Source organism: Oenanthe melanoleuca, chromosome 1A (assembly GCF_029582105.1).
Source record: "Oenanthe melanoleuca isolate GR-GAL-2019-014 chromosome 1A, OMel1.0, whole genome shotgun sequence".
In the NCBI taxonomy this organism is placed as follows: domain Eukaryota; kingdom Metazoa; phylum Chordata; class Aves; order Passeriformes; family Muscicapidae; genus Oenanthe; species Oenanthe melanoleuca.
In genome coordinates, this window is record NC_079334.1 from 65984102 (window position 1) to 66003509 (window position 19408).

General features: G+C 44.5%; 1 protein-coding gene across 2 annotated transcripts in view; it reads left to right on the forward strand.

Annotated features, from left to right (window-relative positions):
* The window catches only part of SFMBT2 (Scm like with four mbt domains 2), a 104356-nt gene that overhangs the window by 56836 nt on the left and 28112 nt on the right, over positions 1 to 19408 (forward strand). For both annotated transcript variants that reach the window (XM_056481948.1, XM_056481949.1), the window contains 4 exons: positions 7613 to 7714; positions 8317 to 8464; positions 13249 to 13331; positions 16045 to 16171. In XM_056481948.1, coding sequence (XP_056337923.1) covers positions 7613 to 7714; positions 8317 to 8464; positions 13249 to 13331; positions 16045 to 16171 — 460 coding nt within the window. The remainder of the gene's footprint in view (positions 1 to 7612; positions 7715 to 8316; positions 8465 to 13248; positions 13332 to 16044; positions 16172 to 19408) is intronic.

The following is a 19408-nucleotide window of genomic DNA, read 5'->3' on the forward strand; positions in this document are numbered from 1 at the left end:
TAGTATTAATTAATATTAAAAGTAATGGCATAATCAGTTGGGACAGATCTCTCCTAAGGAGTATGGAGGGACCATCCACCATCCAGGCAAGAGCTGCCCCTGAAATTCAGGACAGAGTGGTGCTTCTAGTTCTACACTCACAAGTCTGAAGGCAAATATTAATCAAGACTCCTTCCTACCAGAAAAAAGTTCTTCCATTGGATGAACTGTACATTTTAGTAGTGAGAGTAAGATTTGATTTTTTTTTTTTTTTTACAAAGGCAAGACAACATCTCTCAGAATTTAGAAAACATTTTGGTGTTTTAGAGTGTTTTCTTCCAGTGTTTTGTATTCTGGAAGAGTTTAAATTAGAGATGGGATTCTTTCAGCTCATAGACAATCCTGAGCTGGCTGTGTGAGTAGCCTTGAAGTTCCAGGAGGGTTTTTCTGCCTCCATCCCTGCTCAGTGGATGGGCACGTGCTGATGCAGCAGTTTTAAAGGAGTGTGCCTTTGGTTTTCCCTGGAAGCCAAACCCCATTCCTGAGCTCCTTCATGCCCTGATGGCTGTTCTGGCCCTGGCTCTGCCTGCTGAGCTTTAATAACCCACGAGTTGTTGTCTGCAGGCTGCCAGATTATTTATCCTCCATCTGTTCCTCCCCATCCCTGGGCTCCATGGCTGCTGTTTGCCTGGCTGGAGACGTGCATGGCTTCCCAATCCCTCTGTTCTGCTGCCCTTTGATCCACTCCTCCATGAAGCTGTTCATCTTTGTGAGGACCAGGGGACAGCACGGAGGGAGCAGGGATGTCTCTGAAACCAGGGGGTGAGATGGAGCCTGGTGCTGCCTCTGAGCAGGGAACAGCTCTAACCCTCTCCAGCTGCCTCCTGGCTGGGCAAGGCTGTGCAAGGATTTGGGCTGGGAGAGCAGTCCAAGGAGGTGGGCAAAGCCAAGCCCTGTCTGAGGTGCCCCCAGGGTCTGTTAGGCAGTGCCATATGAAAGTCAGGGTTGGGAGAGAAGTACTAGAGGCTGTTCAAGCCAAGCAGATGGGATGAGTGAGAACCTCCTTCCTCATCCCTCTGGCATGTGTAGTTTTCTTTCTGTCATGCTGGGGTCTCTCAGGTTTGGCAGAGGTCAGCCAGAGAGCCTGGCTTAGTTAAACCACTGCATCCAGGCTCAGTGTGAGGGAGTTTGTGACATCCTGAGCTCCTGCCTTCCACATCCCTGGGCATTGTTTTCCACTGAGAGGGGCTGATGTGCATCTGCTCCCATGTACACGGTGGGTGATAACTAAAAGTCACACATTTTAGGATATTTTGCAAGGTTATGTAGTGATAGGGCAAGGGGGAATGGCTTAAAATTGAAGATTAGAAAGTTTAGAACAGATGTTAGCAAGAAATTCTTGCTGTGGGGTTGGTGAGGCAGTGAAACAAGTTGCCCAGAAGTTGTGAATGCCCCTGGATCCCTGGAAGTGTCCAAGGCCACGTTGGAAGGGCTTGGAGCAGCCTGGGGTATGGAAGGTGTCCCTGTTTGTGGCAGAGGCTTTGGGATGAGGTGGTCATTAGTGTCTCTTCCAACCCAAATGAGTCTGCTTTATATGATCTAAAGATCAATTGAAGTCCTCAAAGAAAGCTGGGGTGTGTAGCTGTTTTTCAGGGTAGCTCACAGTGTGCACTGAATTATCTCCTGATCCTCTCTGCTCTAAAATTCCTCTCACTAACAGTTCCTGCCACGATGCTACCGAGGGCATCCCCAGGCAATCCTCACGGTCTGGGGGCTGTGTGTGGAGGGGTGTGAGCAGAGGCACTGCTGGTTTCCCTCTCACACTCATGTGTTGCCACCTGTGCCACCCTTGGGTGACTCTCCTGGGCGTGGAACACGACCGCATCTCGCCGAGCGCTGGGAGATGCTGAAAAACCCAAACCAGACACACCCAAACCTCCCCAGGTGGATGGATACCCATCTCTTTTCCTCTGCCCACGCTCCCAGTGCCCAGGCAGAGCCCAGCAGGAGCTGTGTGGGAGGGGATCTCTGCCCTGGTGCCATCTGCCATACGGGGAAGGTGTGCTCGCACTGCGACCGGCCACTCACCATGGTGCTGTTTCTATGGTAACTATTTTTTATTCAACAAGAGGAGCTTAAAAAATCCGTAGGGCTAAATCCAATCCTCGGCAGAAGCATCTGCAGTTTTTCAAGGGGCTCTTCAGCAGGTGCAGTTTGTAGCTGGCTCTCGTTGCTGCAGGGTTGTAGTGTCTCTAAAAACTCCCTCCCATTGCCCTCTTCTCATCATCCCATCCCACATCTCCAAATTTTGGTCTTCCTCTGGTGTCAGAACAAGGGGATAGTTGGCCCATGTTGTGTCTTACAGGGAATTTCTGTCTCCCTTCAGGCAAAGGAAGTTGGTGAATCACAAACAAGATTGATTCATCTGCAAATAATGCAGAGGGTTGCATTTGGTAGCATTTCTTCTTTTATTTCCTTTTTTGTTTTTTTTCTCAGTTAAAAAAACAAATGCCAGATTCCTGTGGAGGCAGTTTAACCACTGCTGTTACTGTGTTTGTGGCTGGTTCCCACACGTGAGCTTTGTGATTAAAATTAGGCTGTTAGAAACAGCCAGTTTATTGGAGAAATTAGAGAAAAGACAGAGGGGAAGTGATTTCTTTGAAAATAAAAACCAAATCAACTAATAGGTTCCCAGTTATACCAGGTCTGGCCTGCTCCTCTGTGTCCTTGATTAGGGTGAACCAGGAGAGATGGGAGTGAAGGCAAGAGTATTTCACACTGTTGCAGTTAAAGGAGGCTCAGGTCAATAATTTAGTAAGTGGTCAGTTTTTTTAATCAGCCTCTCAGCCTTGCAACTTTTCAGCATTCAAACTTAGTTCTGAATTTTGCATGAAGTTGCAGTTTTGTAATTTGTATGTATCTGACTGTCCTAAACCAAAAGAGCCCCGACTGTTAAGACTATTTGAAAATTAGCCTCAAATTTCCAAAATTAGACCCAAATTAGGGCCTCTTGCTCTTTTCTATACACTGTGTAAGCTGCTGTGTTTAAAATTTTATTGCTCCAGTGCTCTTGAGCAGAATGGGCTAAAAATGGACATTTCACAATCTGAAAGTGATGCCCTTCCTTGGGTTTGGGGACACAGATAGAGCAACCAGCCCAGAGTGCAGCTTCCCTGAGTGTCACAGACAAAAGCAGCTTAGCCAGGTTCTCCTGCTCTATCAGCTTTACCCACTGCACTGTAAAATTACCTGAGCTCCACTCTTGTGACATGGACAAAATTGAGTTTATTGACAGCCAAATGGCATTTTCTGGCAGAAATTACATTTGTTGACCTGGTATTTAGCTACTAGGTTGGGCAAATGGCAGTGATGATTTTGAAATTTCTCTTTCTGAGTCTGTCACCTCAAACTAATACTTACTGACTTCATAATCAGGACTTGAGCATGTCACCCACAAAGGTACTACCCTAAGGCTTACTCACATCCTAAAGAGTTGCAATGCTTTTCTAAATCTGTGGATCCCTTTTGGAGTGACACTTAGGCTGCTATGTCACTTGGCATTTCTGAAATCCACATTGCTGGTGGCTTGTTAGCTGTGAGGGAGAAAATGATGTGGCTATCTCAGACCTTAAAGAAAGAAGTCTGGGAATTTGGAGCCTGTTTCTGCTCCCAGCACTGTGGCTGACTTGTTACTTGACCTCCAGATGTTGCAGTTCCCAGAGCTGCACGTGATGCTGGATGCACGAGCTGTTGCCAAGCCCATCAGTAATTTTTGCAGAATAATTACAGGAACACAAGCCATGTGAAGGTGGAAATCAGAGTGCAGATGTGTATCCAAGCAGGGCTGCCTTTCAGGTGCCCAGAGGGTCACAGCCTGTGCATTTGCAAATGTGCCCCCTGCTCTGAAGCTGTGAGTGTGGGGCTGAGTTTAATTGCTTTTTTGGGATTATGGTGAGAGCTGTGACAGCTCTGGCTGTTGCCAGTGGGTTTGGGCATTCTTTGAGGGGTTTTGCAGTGCTTCACTCATTACCCATGAGCTGTAATCCATCATGTTAGTGACTGTGACCCTTGGAGTGAGCAGCTGTGGTGCCCCTGCCACGTTAATTTGTTGAATGTTTTGTGGCAGGATTTTTTCACTTTGCTGTAAGAGACTGTCCTGCATCCTTGCTGATTGTCAGTCCAAGTTACTTGACTGCTCCTCAGCAGCCAGGGGGTGTTTCCATTCCCCTCTCAGGGCTTGTGAACCCCAGGACATGCAATCTGCTGGTATAAATTATAGAATCACAGAATCATTGACTCACTCAGTTTGGAAAACACCTCCAAAATCGAGTCCAACCATTATCCCAGCACTGCCAAGCCACAACTAAGCCATGTCCCCAAATGCTACATCCACACAACTTTTAAATCCCTCCAGGGATGATGACTCCAGCACTTCCCTGGGCAGCCTGTGCCAATGCTTGGCAGCCCATTCAGTGTAGAAATTCTTCCTAATATCCCAAACTTCTGTGTGGTCAGCAAGGCTGCTCCTGGGAGTAGGAATAAAGGCCCACCATGCATGAGGCTTTAAAATGCTCCAGCTGGTCAGAACTATTCTGCCTGTTGATCTCCATTTCAAAGGAAATTGAAAGTCACTTGGAGAAGATGCTAGAAAATAATGGCTGGTGACATCCTCACTAGTGGCATTGAATGCTGTGAAATAGCAGCAGAGGGTTGAATTCTGCCACCCATTATCATTTCAGGCATTTCTTTTGTTCAGCTGCAGAGCCTGGAGAAAGTCTCAGCCCTCCAGTCCTCTCCTTGTAGCTGCTTTTATTAAACAGGCGTCGTTCTGTCAACGTGAATAAAGGGAAGAGAGAGCAGTTCATTATCCAGTGTATCACTTTGAGTCTAATACTAATTAAAAGCTTTGCCATCACTTCTCTGGAACCTATTCTTAGAAATTATGTAAATTAATTGGAGTTTTGAAGAGGAGCATATGCCAAATCCTAAGTAATTCCCTGCTGGCTGAGGCAGCTCCAGCGCTGGAACCGGAGAATGGCATCAGGAATCTTTTTTCTTTCCTTTTGTGGCTGCAAAAATATAAAGCTGCTTTGGTAAATTTTGATGATTCTCTTATCCAGTATAAGAGACAGATGAAATACCCAGACCCTGACCATTTTCCAGAGATGTACAATACAAAGACTTTTTCTCCATAAAAGCTTTTCTATCTCAAAAATGACATTTAACACAGAAAGGGTTTTTACTTCCACAGCATTTCTCCAAAGAAATGCATGTTCCCTCTTCAAAGAGGATTTTGACCCTCAAAAGGGAGACATACTTGAGATCCCATGAACCCCCCTTGTGAGTTCACTCTTGCTGCTAATTTAATGGAAAATATTTACTTGCTTTGCTGAGTGACAAGGGAGATTTGATACCAAGGTACACAGTGCTTTTGAAGTAAAATACCTTTAAATATTATTGGTGCTTTTTTCCCTCCATCTGATTGTTTTTCCCCTTTGAAAAAAAAAAAAGCCAAAACAAATAGAAGGAGAAACACCAAAGAAAATGATTCAGATAAAAAGGAGAAGCAGTATGGTTTGGTGTCAGTATATTTTGGTCTCAATCAACAAATCACTTTAAAAGTTGATTAAACTACTTGCATGTTTAAAGATAAACATGATTAAGTACTTTGGTGGATCTTGGCTTGTTGCATATTGAGGCTGGATCGAGCGTGAGTTGAATCCTGGAATGTTTGTGGGGAGATGCTGATTCCAGATTTTGCAAAGTTCCCTTTTCTTTACAACCCCGAGGATTTGGAGACTTGGAGAGTGGATCCTCAGGCAGGAGGAGGCAGCCCTCCAGTCCAAAGGCTATTTTTCCTTTAGGGGTTTGGAGTTCAGTGCTGGTGAGATTGGAGTTTTGCAGCCATCATCTTTTCCCTCTGCAGCCTTTTCAGTATTAAAGGTGGCAGTTTTTGGTAGGACTCATCTCCTTTCACTCCCCTGCCATGAGCAGGGACACCTCCCACTATCCAAGTCCTGGCCTTGAACACTTCCAGGGATGAACATCCACAGCTTCTCAGGGAAATGGGTTCAAGTGATTCACAGTAAAGAATTCAGTTCCTTCACAGTAAAGAATTTGTTCCTAATAGCTGATCTAAATCTGCCTTTTTTCAGCTTAAAATCTCATTCTCCTTCATCCTGTCATTGCATGCCCTTATGAAAAGGATGCTTAAACTCCTGAATGTCTGCTCCTTCCTTAGACATTAGTTCCTAGGGCTCTGAGCCATTATTCTTAAATATTCCTCAGTTTCTTCATCAGTATTTTCTTCTCCTTTGAGACAAAATTCAGTATAGTTGGTGTTTTTTTCTGCTTTTTGGTTCTCACTTAAAGGTGAGAACCTCTGTAACACTGCAGGTTGGTAAGATGAAAACAACCATTCATTTAGCAGTGGTTGGAGCTTGTAAAAATCCTTATCTCTAGCAGCAGTTGGAATGTAAGATCTCAGAATAGAAGTTGTTAAGCCCTTACAAGTGCAGACAGTTCTTGGGAAAAGAAAGCACAATGAAACACAACTTTGGATCAATAGAAAATCATTTTAGAGCAAGAATAGCATGTGTAGCAATGAATGTAGATGGGGTTGTTGTTGCTAACCACTTACAGATAGCAAGCTTTCTCCATGTATTCTGGAATAGTCTGTGAGTGTATGCTAAATACAGCATCATCTCTCTTTATGCTTGTGTTGGCTAATGCACTAGTGGTTTAGAAATACTGTGTGACATTTTTATTGAATGAACACCAAATGCAGTCATTACCCTGGAATTAGGGGGGCAGCTTGTGTGACTGTTAGATTGGGGTCACAAGGGATGGAGTGGTTAGGTGTTAAACACTAAACTGGTGGCAAACCAGGGAGGTGAATCTGGGTTGCTTCTGAATTTCAGGAGTGCATCCTGCATCCCCAGAGCTGCTGTGGGGAGCCCTCTGTGTGCAGCAGGTTTTATCCCAGGTGGAAGTGTTAGGTTGGGCATGTGCTTGAACACAGCTGCCTCTTTTCCCATCATCGTGTTCTCTGGTTGCCCACATTTGGAGTCTGAGTTCACTGTCCAAACACTAATCCATTTCCAATCTCCTAGCTGGAAAAAAATGCCTTTCCATCTTGGAGACCAGCCCAGGTGCTTATTTTGGCACCCTGCAGGTGCTGGACATCCATCAGGGTAAATCAGGGCCATGCTGAGCTGTTTGCATCCATCTTGTGCATTACCCTGGGGGCTCCAGCTTGAGTCCTGGCCCCTCTGGGTTCTCAGTGGCTCCCAGAGGGTGGTGGCTGTCAGAGGTGGAGAGGCTCTGCCCACAGCAGATTTTCAAGCAGCAGTTTCTCAGCCAGGTCCTCATTTTGGTCAGCACAGTCTCCTTGTGGACCAAGTTCTGGTTGAACATTTCTGGGAGGGACATGCCTGTGCTTTAGGTGTGGTGGGCTTGGTGCTGTAGATGTGTCCCCTAGGGCTGAGGTTGTCCCCTCTCTTTCTGTGGTGGGGTTGGCATGAAAAGAGCATAGGACCAGCTAAGTTAACAAAACCCACCTGGACACCTTTCAAAGAGATTTTCAGATGTATTGGCTCCTTCTTGGTGTCACCACCTGTTCCTCTTCCCACAGGACCATGCTGATTTGAGAAACCACTTCTTCACTGTGGGGATGAAGCTGGAGGCAGTCAATATGAGGGAGCCATTTCATATCTGTCCTGCATCAGTGACCAAGGTGAGTCACACAAAGGAGGGATGGAAAGAGCCTGGCTGGGAAACCCTTCCTGATTTCCCCCACATTTAGAAAAAAACCCAAGAGTGGTACTTAAGTGGCTGGAGAACACTTTAAAAAATAGGTTTAAAATCCATGGATGTTCCTAATTAATTAATTATTTTCCACAAGCATCATCAGCTGATTTCATGCACTTAAAACCAATGGGGATGAGCATGTTCATCTACCACATGCATGCCAAAAAAAAAGGATCTTGCTTTTGCCTGTGTCTCCCCTCCATCCATGTGTATTTTCCCTGCACATCTGAGAAACCTTTGGAAATAAAACAGCTGAATGGAGGTGGAAGGCTCTGAGGTCTTCAGGATCATCTCCCATTGCTACTCAGCTGTGGGTCCCTGAAAGTGCCTTCCATTGCTTCATTTCACCCATCTCTAAAACTCAGGCTTTGACCTCTTGAATGAAAACACTTTGATGAAAAGGTTTAGGTGAGAGCAGATTATTTTCAGTAGTTTGATCCCCAGCTTTGGCTGTTTCAGTTTTCTGCATTACCTAATGTTGCAGCAAATCTAACTCCTGATTTTGGTCTCTTCTTTTTCACCCCTTAGGTTTTTAACAATCATTATTTACAAGTGACCATTGATGACTTGAGACCTGAACCCAGCAAAATCTCAATGCTTTGCCATGCAGATTCCTTAGGGATCTTGCCAGTACAGTGGTGCCTTAAAAATGGAGTCAATCTCACACCTCCCAAGGGTTTGTATTCTTTCTCAGTGAATTTTGGGCTTGCTCTGAAAGACATTTGCTTGTTATTATTGTCTTTAAATTGTGGTGGTGGTTGCTGCAGGGGATCAGCTGAAGTATCCCAAGCAGAGTAGTTCTCTGCAGTGACTGGGGCTGTTTTGGCTCCTGCCAGCCCCTGAACATCTCAACAAATGTGTGTTGCTGGTGGATTGATGTCCCTGTGCCTTGAAATCTGATTCAGGCTTGTGAAATCCTCGTGAATTCCTGTGGAATGAGTCCCAGCAGTTCTTTGTGTGTGTAGAGAGCAAAAGGAGCATTGAAAGTCCAGTCACTGTAGAGGCAAACCTGTTTCATCCACCTTGCTACAACACCAAGCAAGCTCCTAAATCTGAATGTCTGAGCTAAAAACAGCTGCCCAGGGGGTGGAGGGATTTCCTTGGCTGTCTCAACAAATCCCAGGGCACACTGCAAGCAGTGTTCAGGTCAGAGCCTGGAGAAACAGCCTCCAGCCCTGCTGTTCCCCAACTTCATAGCACTGCAGTTAATTACTCCCAACTTCAGACAACCACCTGTGGTGCCCTGGAAATACTTCTCTGCTTGAAAAATGTGTTGGTTCCCAGGAATTTCAGGTTTTTGAAGCTGGCTGGGTTGTTGGTCTATTGCCAAAAATCAGTGTTGCTTTGGAGAATTAAATGCCTCAAACAAAAACCCCAAAATCCAAGCTAAGTTTTGTGTATGAACTTTTGTCTTCATTTTGGAAAAAGCTGCCAAACCCAGGGAAGGGAAGAGTTATTCTCTGCCAGATTCAGAATCCTCTTATGTATATCCAGAGTGCTTCTTCAGCACATATAATTTGAAATTCCCACCAAAGTCCTGGAGCCCTGTGCATGCAGCTGCATGCAGTGCATCCATGATTGCTCTGCTGCTTCTGCTGAAATAAATCTGCTGTCTGGGGCTTTAGCTCTCTCCTGCTGAAACCCAGGTGTGATGATAATGTGTAAGCACTCACTGACACTGGCCAGAAAAGTTGCTAAAAATGAAAGTAAATGGAGTATTTTGGTTTTTTTCCACCCAAATTCACATGCAGCTTGCCCCAGGCAGGATAATTAACTGAAGGAGACCATAGGCTTAAAAATCTCCAATCCATGATGTTACAAAGCTTGTCTGAGATGATGTTTTATGGGTCAAGTGTGTGTGAACTCTCTTTTAGATGCCAACACTTTAAGGCATGTCTGAAGCATCTGTCATGTGAATATTTTTCAGCTTGGCCAGGTCTAGTGGGAGGTATCCCTGCCCATGGCAGAGGGTGGAACTGGGGCACCCTTTAGGCCCCTTCCAACCCAAACCATTCTGTGGTTCTGTGATCTTTTGTGACACCTGGTTATTGGGATCCACCTGGGCACCTGAGAAAGTGCAGAAAGTGTCTCTTTATCCCCCTGGTGAAAATGAAATTTGCTTTATGCTGTGAGATCAGAAATCCTGGAGGGAAGCTATTAAAAAGGCATAAAGCCAGTGGCAGATAGATGCATTCTGTGTTGCTATATTTTTTATACTGTATATTTATTTTTATGTGAATAAGGGCTGTATGTCCAAACTGAATTTTAGCACCTGAAATCCTTTATATGGGCAGACACATTCTTTGAGTTACTGAAATGTAGTCAGATATTAGAATGAGTTATTTGAAAATAAACAGAAACTAAATACATCAAAAACCCATAAACCACCAGAAAAGAAAGCAGACAGAAAGTGAAAAGCATCCAAACCCCTGGTTAATTTAGGCTTGACAAGGAGGTTTTCTGGTCTCAAAATCAGCTGATTTTTTTATCAGAACAATGTGCCAGGTTGGGATATTGGAGTTCAGAGTCCTTTATTTGTCTGATATTCATTCTCTTGCCTTTTTGCCTATTAGGGTTTTATTGAAGACAAACAAAGAGTAAATGGGTCATGAACAAGAGGTGCAAATATTTGCTACTCGAAATAGAGAGCAGTGTTTTCCTGTACAGTGCCAAAAATGAATACCCATTAACTGCTGCTGTATAAACATTGAGCAAGCTCTGTTTATATTTGTTAGAACAGGATTTATGGGCCACTTCCCTTTAGAGTAACAATCATTGTTTTATGAGCTATTATTAAGTGGGGGAAAAGAAACATTTTGATAATGCTCCTGTGTGCTGAGGGAGGCAGCTGAGAGCAGGATCACAGAATCAGGGCATCAGTGAGGCTGGAGAAAATCTCCAGTCAGGCTGGATCATCAGGTCCAACCTTTGATCACCAGACCACAATCCTGAGTGTCCAGTTGTTTCTTGACCCCTTCCAGGGGTGGGGACTCCACCACTTCCCTGGCCAGCCCATTCCAATGCCTGGCAACCCTTTGGGTGAAGAAATTCTTCCTTATATCCAACCTGACTCCCCCTGTGGGAAATAGAAAAAAGCAAAAAACTCTCAGAAAGTTGTGTGAAAGTAAATTTTAGAGTGGAATAATGTTGAAGATGCAAGGATAAGAAACAGTAAGGCTGTGAGGGATGTTACTATCTCTTGTTTATTACTCTGAAAATGAGGCTGATGATGCTGATAAAATAAAAGCTTGGTGCCATTTTCTATCCCCCTGTCCCTGTTCCCAGAGCCTGACCCCTCCTGGCTGTCCCCTCCTGTCAGGAGTTGTGCAGAGCCACAAGGTCCCTCCTGAGCCTCCTTTTTTCCAGGCTGAGCCCCTTCCCAGCTCCCTCAGCCTCTCCTGGTGCTCCAGACCCTTCCCAGCTGAATTCCCTTCCCTGGACACCCTCCAGCCCCTCCAGGTCTCTCTGGCCATGAAAACCCAGAGCTGGACACAGCCTGGAGGTGCAGCTCCCCCTGGACTGGTCACTCAGGGTTTATTTGAGGTCAATTCCTCGGTGTTCCCCTCTGGGAATCCTCCTGGAGGGGCTGCAGGGAGTTATTTTTCACTCCCCAGCTGCTCTCCCAGGTTCCATCCCTGCTGAAGCCTAAAGGAAAAGGGGTTCCAGTGATGCCAGCAGGGTCAAGCCAGGAGGTGGTTGTGTGGTGACAACACAGCCAAGGTTTTGTACCTCACTGAAACACCTCTAATGTGCCTTTTCCATCCCCTCTGACAACATCTGTGTAGCTTAAAATCGAGATGTGAAACCCATCCATGAAGGGATTAAATTGGAGATAAAAAAAGAGATGAAGTGTGAGGAAAATACTGTTGCAGGAATTGTTAAAAAACAATGCAAGGATATTTTTTGTATGAAAAAACTCCATTCTTTATCAGTAACTGCCCTTTTTTCCCTCCCTGTGCATGTTTAGTTTTTTAATTACTATGCACTTTAATACCCCACAGAGAACAGGCATCTTAGCTCAAGGCTTTATCTCAGTAATTTGTTTGTCATGAATGCAATTATTAGGATTAGAAATCATCTTATCCAAGATACTTGGATCTTAGCAGGATGCTTGGCACGTTTTTTTCAAAAATTTTACCTCCCTCTTTTTTGGGATCTGGCAGACTGATAGGGGATTCCACTCAGTATTCCAGTCCTTGCCTGTAAAAAAAAAAAAAAAAAAAAATCACAATTTTCATTGTCATAAATGATTCATTCTCATTTGATCTTGAGGGTCCCTTTTTGACTATCAATGCAAAAGGCATTTAGGGATGTTCTGTGAAATGAGGCCAGGCTGAGATGCCAGGAAGGGAGATTGAGGGGAGAATTTGGCCTTTGGGTGACTCCTGAAACTTTCCAGTAAGAGTAGTTCTGCATTAATGTCATTAGAGTACCCACAGGCCCCTGGACAGGATTAGCACTCCCTGCTTTCAAGCACTGCAAAAATAGAGATGAAAAGGCAGGCAAATAAAAAACCCCCAAAGGCAAATTATAAAAACAAAAAGCATTTCTGTTCCAAGAATTTATTGCCTAAATTGCCAGGTAAGAGCAGTGATGAGCAGAGCTCTGATTTGCCTTTCTGTGATGGGACTCCTTGAGAGATGTCATGTAAAGGAATCCCTTTATTTTACCCAGAACAGAGGCTGAAGGGATGATCTGCTTTCACTTTCCTGCTCTGCTCCAGATTTCTGTAACATTCTTACTGGGATGGGATTCAGCTCACCCTGAGCTGCTGGGGAGTCAGACAGGGAGAGTACATCAATGAAAAGAGGAGAATTTATCTCCTGCTTTGAAAGAGAGGATGGATCAGCTTCTGTTTGTGCTGATTCTCTCCTGGCCAGCAAATATCCCCTGTCCAGCTCCATAACCCCATCCTTTAGCCTTGTAGCTAAAAGCTGGAAAAGGAAATCCATAACTAGCCCATGTGGAAATTTGGGACAGTGGCACTTCTCATTAATTAGGGGTTTGTTAAAAGTTGGGAGATGCTCACAGAAAAGGGAAAATATGTTTTTTCCTTAATAATATTCCTTAATTTAAACCAATATTTAGAACAAGTACACAAAATAAGCCATTTTAAAGTATTTTTCTACAACTTGTTAAAACCCTTCAAAGTTACTAAAACATAAAAGTAAATAAATAAAAGTAAACAACAAAGTTCTAAACAACAACCAGTCATCATCCCTAAAACACCCATGCAAAACATGTAAACAGCATAAAAACACCAATCAAAAATGCATAATTGCATAAACAATAATCTTAAAATATATAATTAAAACTAAAAGTAAACAATAAAACAGCTTCTACATAATCATATTAATTTACTGTCCAAAAGTCATGTTTCTCCTACACTTGGGGCCCCTTTTGTCCTGTCTGTGCTGTGGAGTGGTGGCTGATGGCTCTTCTTGTTTTGTCCTCCTGCAGGTTACTCTGGCCAGGACTTTGACTGGGCAGACTACCAGAAGCAGTGTGGAGCTGAGGCAGCACCTCACCTGTGCTTTAGAAATGTAAGTTCTTGTTTTTGCTCCTGTGATACAGAACAACTTGCACAGGAACTGTGCTGCAAGGCTTTGAGAGGCTCCTCCAGAGCACCTGAGGCTGCCTGGGGCAGGAAACTGGGGAGTGTTCCAGGTCTCCATCCCTAAAAGAGAAAAAAAAAATAATATTTTAGTCTTGTTTTTTTCTGTAATTATCTTGTTCTTCATCTCCTCTCTGGTTTTGTACAGCACAGAAAGGATCTCAACTGGTTATTGCAATTAATTCAAGTGCAACTAAAAATAATTTAGGTATAGAAATTGCATAGTATCATTTGCTCCTTTTTACATTTCAGATGTTTTCTCTGTATCACAGGGAGGATACATTTAACCAAACCACATGTATTAACATTCTGAATGTTGAAAATGTGTAAGAGGATGATCAACCCTCATGGATGCTCTGTCCTTGGGACAGTTCCTGTCCTTGCTGCATGCAGCAGCAGTGATGTGAGAGTGATGGATGCCACTGAGATTCACAGCTTTTGAAATAATCTTTTGCAGGCTGTTTCATGGCAATGAGAGCCCTGTGTGGTTTGATCTGACAGGTATTCATTGCTGGGGAAAGGCAGATGTGGCCTTGTGCCTTCCCCAGTAACCTGGTGCTCTCCTTGACGTGCCCATCTGCTGGTGGAGGTTGAGATCCCATCAGTGACTGGAAACACTCCTGATGGTGATACCTAAATCATAATGATCCCCCCAGAATGAGCACAGAAGGCTTTGCAGGATAAAGTGGTGGTGTGAATGATGGGCAGACAGGTTTCTGTAGGAATTGTACAGTTTTCACAGCCTCAAGTCACAGGACTGAGGGATGGGGATTTTTGCATTTCTCCAAGCATCCCCTGCTTTTCTTTATCTCTCTTTTCATTTTGCCACGTAGTGAATCTCTTATCACTGGCAGCATTGAGAAAAGTCTTGCATAATATCCTCTAAGATTGAGTCTGGTCTGAGCATCTTTTGGTCCTGTTTTTTTTAAGGATGAACATGTGTCTCTTATTCTTTCACTTTTAATAACACAGTTCTTTTCAGAGCCCTGTTGTCACTTGTGCAGCCTCCTGGCTGCTGTCCCCTTGCTGTGTGGCTGTGAGGGGCTCTTTGATGGAAGCTTTTTGCATCTCCCACCTCCTGCAGCCAGACCTGGTGCTGGCAGTGGAGGTGCTGTAGCTGTTTCCCCAGGAGGGATTTTTAACAAGGAGAGGCAGTTATGAAATGGATTGACATGCCCAAATGCTTAGTGAAATAAACTCCACCTAACTGTTTTGCCATTGATTTTGTATAAATGAGCCTCCAGCACTGAAGTGCAATGAAAGGAGCTGGGGTGATGATAAATGGTGTTCTCTTGTTAGGCAACATAAAAGGCATTTAAACAAACTCAGCCTGCATTCCTGCAGCCCTGGCCATTAGCAGCTTTTGCAGGGTGAAGCTGATCTGTGTGCTGAGCAAGGCTTGAGGCAGTCCAGGCTCTGTTTGGGAGTAGCAGCATGTTCTTAGATGGAAAAGAGACCAAAGCCATGAGTTTTTAGTCTCTCAAAGAGCTCTCAGTGGTTCAAGGGGAAGTGTCCGTGGTCCTTGGTGTTGTACCAAGAGGAAAAGGGTTCAATTTGAGCCTGACTTCCAGTTTCTCACATAAGATGAGGGTCTGGTGTCATTTTGAGTCAGTGGCAATTATTACCCATCCCAATTATTATTAGCAAAAAATCTCAGAGAGGAAACCATTTCTGTGCTACTGTGTGCAGAGAGATGCAGAGCAGGTGGAACAGAGGGGAGGGAAATCCAAGGAAGGGAAGCCCTGGTGTGGACACAGGTGTTACATTAGTGTGTTTTCAGGGAGAGAGATTTCAGGTGGGAGAGATACTGGGAAAGGACTAAAAGTAGGTGACAGAAGGGAGCAGTGGCATCCAGCTGGATCCATCTGCACTCCAGCCAATGTGCCTGAAAGCTTTGTTCATGGAGCTTACAATAGAATCACAGCATGGTTTGGGTTGGAAGGGACATTACAGACTGTCTAGTTCCATCCCCCCATCCCATAGGCACTGCTGCCACCCGCTAGATTGGGTTGTTCAGGGTACTCATCCATGAAAACTCCATGAAGAAAAACATACTTGAGAAGAATATTCAAATGTCTTCAGTTTCAGTCAGCTTGGGTGACTGAATATGTGAAGAGGTTTCTGTGGTCTCAGGCAAGATGGTTTTTTGCTTTTAAGGTTCCTCCTAGGAGCCTTAAGGTGAGAGCTGCTTAAGCACAGAAGTTCTGGGAGCCCTCTGGGTAGCATCACATGAGCAGAAAATGCATCATTGGCAAATATTCAAACATACTTGGAGCTGATGTGGACCAACCTCCTCCCAGTCTCCCAGGAGTCGGGGTAGAAGATGACATGCATTTCATCACTGATTTTTCATATGGGTGCTGGTGCAAACCTGCTGCAGCATGGGCTCCTCTCTCCAGGGTCACAGCCTCCTTTGGGTCTCCCTCTCCTCTGATGGGGTCCTCCAGGGGCAGCAGACCCCCATGTGCCTCACCATGGGCTGCACCAGCAGCTCTGATTTGACTCTGGATGTCTCTGCATTCTTCAGGGTATCCTGCCCTTCCAGAGGAAAGCAAGCCCTGCTGAATTTGAGCTTCCCAGCAGTCAGTCTGGTTGAAGTTGTGCATGTGCCATGTTTCAGCACTGTCTCTTGGCTGTTTCAGACATCCTTCAGCCGTGGCTTCACCAAGAACATGAAGCTGGAGGCAGTGAACCCCAGGAACCCTGCAGAGATTTGTGTTGCCTCCATCACCTCGGTGAAAGGACGGTTGATGTGGCTGCACCTGGAAGGTACCTGCTCTGAGGCTGCTTGTGTGTCTGCTTCACTCACTCACTCACTCACTCACTCACTCACTCACTCACTCACTCACTCACTCACTCACTCATAATTTTGCCCTTCATCCTCTGCACAAAATTTCTCTCTCCAGCTTTTCAGTTTTATACACATTGAGCAGTTTTATGTGTCATGAGGAATTACATTCACCTGCTCTTTCTCTGGTGGAGCTGCAAGCTCCTCCAGCCTCCCATCCATGTGGTCTTTATCACCTTGATAACAAACTCCTCCCTGCCATCATCATGCACCTTCATCCTAGGAATAGAATTTTGCCTCACTTGTGCAGCTGAGACTTCTACAGCAATTCCCAACCTGATAGTTTGTACAGGAGGAGAGATCTCTAATCACAGCCCTTAAAGTTGGCAAAAACATTGCCAGGTAACCTAAACCTCCCAAGCGTTTGCTTTAGTAGAGCTGCCATGTGTGCAATGGCAGGTTTTGGTTTTTTTCTCTAAGCTAATTCTTTGCCTTCTAGCTGAAGTAGCAGCAGCTCATCTGCACCCTGCTCCAGACACAGGACAAATACATATTTGTTTTGAATTGCTGAAATCAGCAGTTGTTTGAAATTCTCACTAAGGCTGTTGTTGAGTTTGCACCCATCTGATCAAGGAATCTGACCCGTTTTGGCAACTTCTCTTCTTAAATGACCAGGTGCCTTCACTTGTATATACCAAAGATGTGGATAGATGCAGGAAGAGGGCAACACACTCCCATCTTGCTTTCTTACCTTTTTCTCCCTGCCTGTTACTATTTTAATTTCTTACAGTATTTTTTTTTTACAATTTACCATAAAAAAACCCCTGTGTACATCTCCTTTCTTTTGAGTTCTGATATATAGATGCTTTAAGCTTGGTTTATATCCCTATCCCAGGAGCTGAATGATCTGTAATAAACAGAGAAGATGCAAAAGACTGCAGAAATAGAAAGAAATCTTTGCTGCTGTAGGAGTACATCACTACAGTATGCACAGTGTTATGCTAAAAGCAGGCATTAAAAAAAAAAAAAAAAAAAACCACAACCAAAAAGTCCGTGCTTGCAGAGTTGTAAAATAAATGTGGCTTGAAATGTGGCATGGGTTTTTTTTTACTCCATTAATACAGTGTTGTTTCTAATGGATTATTTACATTCTGGAAGCAGCAAGGCTCCCCAGCTACCCCAGGAGTCCCTCTCTGAAGACCTCAGGTCTATCACAGACACCTCTGAAGCTTTCACTGTTGCCCTCCCAGTTTCCCAGTTTGACAGCCCAGGCTGCAGCCATAAACCAGGAGCACAGGAGTTAAGCAGAGCCAAGTTAGACATGGGGGAACATTGTGTGATAAATCACACTTTGTACAGTAGCAGAACCCTAAACTCGAGGGCGAGTTTAATGAGCAGCAGAGTGGATCCCCCATGCTGGAGGAGAAGCTCAGGACTGATGGGATGCTCTGCACTCTCTGCTACTTTATTACTCATCATCTGCATTGTTAATTTTTACTGGTTCATTTTAGATTTTAGAGCTTGAAGCTTTCTGGTGTGAATTTATACAAGTAATAATGCACGCTGCCTGCACAGCCCAGGAATTTGAGGAAAACCCTTTGGTTAATCACTTCTCCAGGGAGCTTTCCTGTAATTTCCTGTTTTACAGTTTTCTAGAGTTGCTGCTCTGTTCTACCCATCCTGTAAGATTCATAGCAGGACACAGACGTTTTCCCCACCTGTTTCCAGTCTTTTTCCCTTTAACCTCCCAGTTCTCATGGACATTTCTTGCTCTGAGAAGAGAGCAGCAATAAAACACAACAGATGAAACTAATGAGTCTCAGAAAAGCTGTTTTCCACTCCTGTGAGTGTGGCCAAAGGAAGCAGTAAGATGCTGGAAGTGGAAAGCTGGGCTATCAATTGCCAGAGGGCAGAAGCAGTGCCAGGGAGGACAGAGCAGCTGTGAATGTGTCCTACAAGATGAACAAGGTGTTGCAGGAGAATGCTGCTTTCTTGCTCCTCAGGGTGGCTGCAGCTGTAAACTTCAGAACCAGAATGTTCATGGAACCATTTTGCTTGGAAAACACCCTTCATGTCGCATTTATTGTTGCTTGTAAGCAGCAAAGTACATTTGATCTGGTTACTTTATAATAATTTAGCAATGTAGAGCAATTAAGATTGGAAATAACCTCTAAGATAATTGAGTCTGTTTTGTCAGAATAACATCATTACAATAATGAAGTAATTGGTTTTCCCTGACCTGATGACATTTCAGTGGGGTCTGTGTTGATTTCTTGCTCTGTTCAGAACTTGATCCATGGCTTGCTCTCACTGTGTTTGTGTGTCTTGCCACTGACTCACTGTTGTCACATGGGCTGCTTGCCTGGATTTGTGGTGTCAGGTGGAAATGGAGCTCCCCACTGGAGCTTCCATCAGGTTCAAACTGAGCAGTGACCATGGGGTATTATCTTGTGAAGGGATATGATTTTTCAGGGAATTTCAGCTGCTGAAATCTTGTATTCAGCAAATTGTGTCCTTCCCCTATGCCTTCATCCCATTTTCTCCCCCATACCCCAGTGAAAGAGGCACTGTATTTTCAGTGGATAGTGCATGAACACAATGCAGGTCTCAGAGAAACACCACAAAGAAATCCATGAATCTACAGACATCATAAGTGCATTTTTTTCATTATTTCCTCCAGCAGTGTGATCACCAGCACCTATTTCCCTGCCTCCTTTGGGTTTTTCATGCAGCCACACACTCTCAGAGCAGCAGGTTTATTAATGACCCAAATGCTGCACCTCACCCTCAGTGCTGTTCCCATCACAAAGTTCAATTACTGTTTCAATTACACCACAAGCCCTTGATGAACAGACATTAGTGGGAGCTCCCTGTAGTCATCTGGCTGTGCACAAACACTTGCTGCCTTAAGCAGGAGGCAAAGATGTTTTAACAGATGCCAAGGCAACGGTGATGCAGAGGAAGCTGCTGATCCTTTGGTCCCTTTTGTTGGGAGATCACCCCATGTCTGTCCTGGGGTGGAATTGGCAGAGGGAGGAGCTGAAGTTGCTGGCCCAGCTGTGCCAGTGCAGTTGAACTTGAATTGGAGTAGTTAAATAGTGCCTTGACTCAGGACACAGTGTAGTTTATGGAAGAGCTCAAAGCCAGTAATACCTTAATTGGATTTTGAGTGGAAATCAGGTAAATTAGGAAAAAAAAAAAAAAGTAGGAAAAAATTT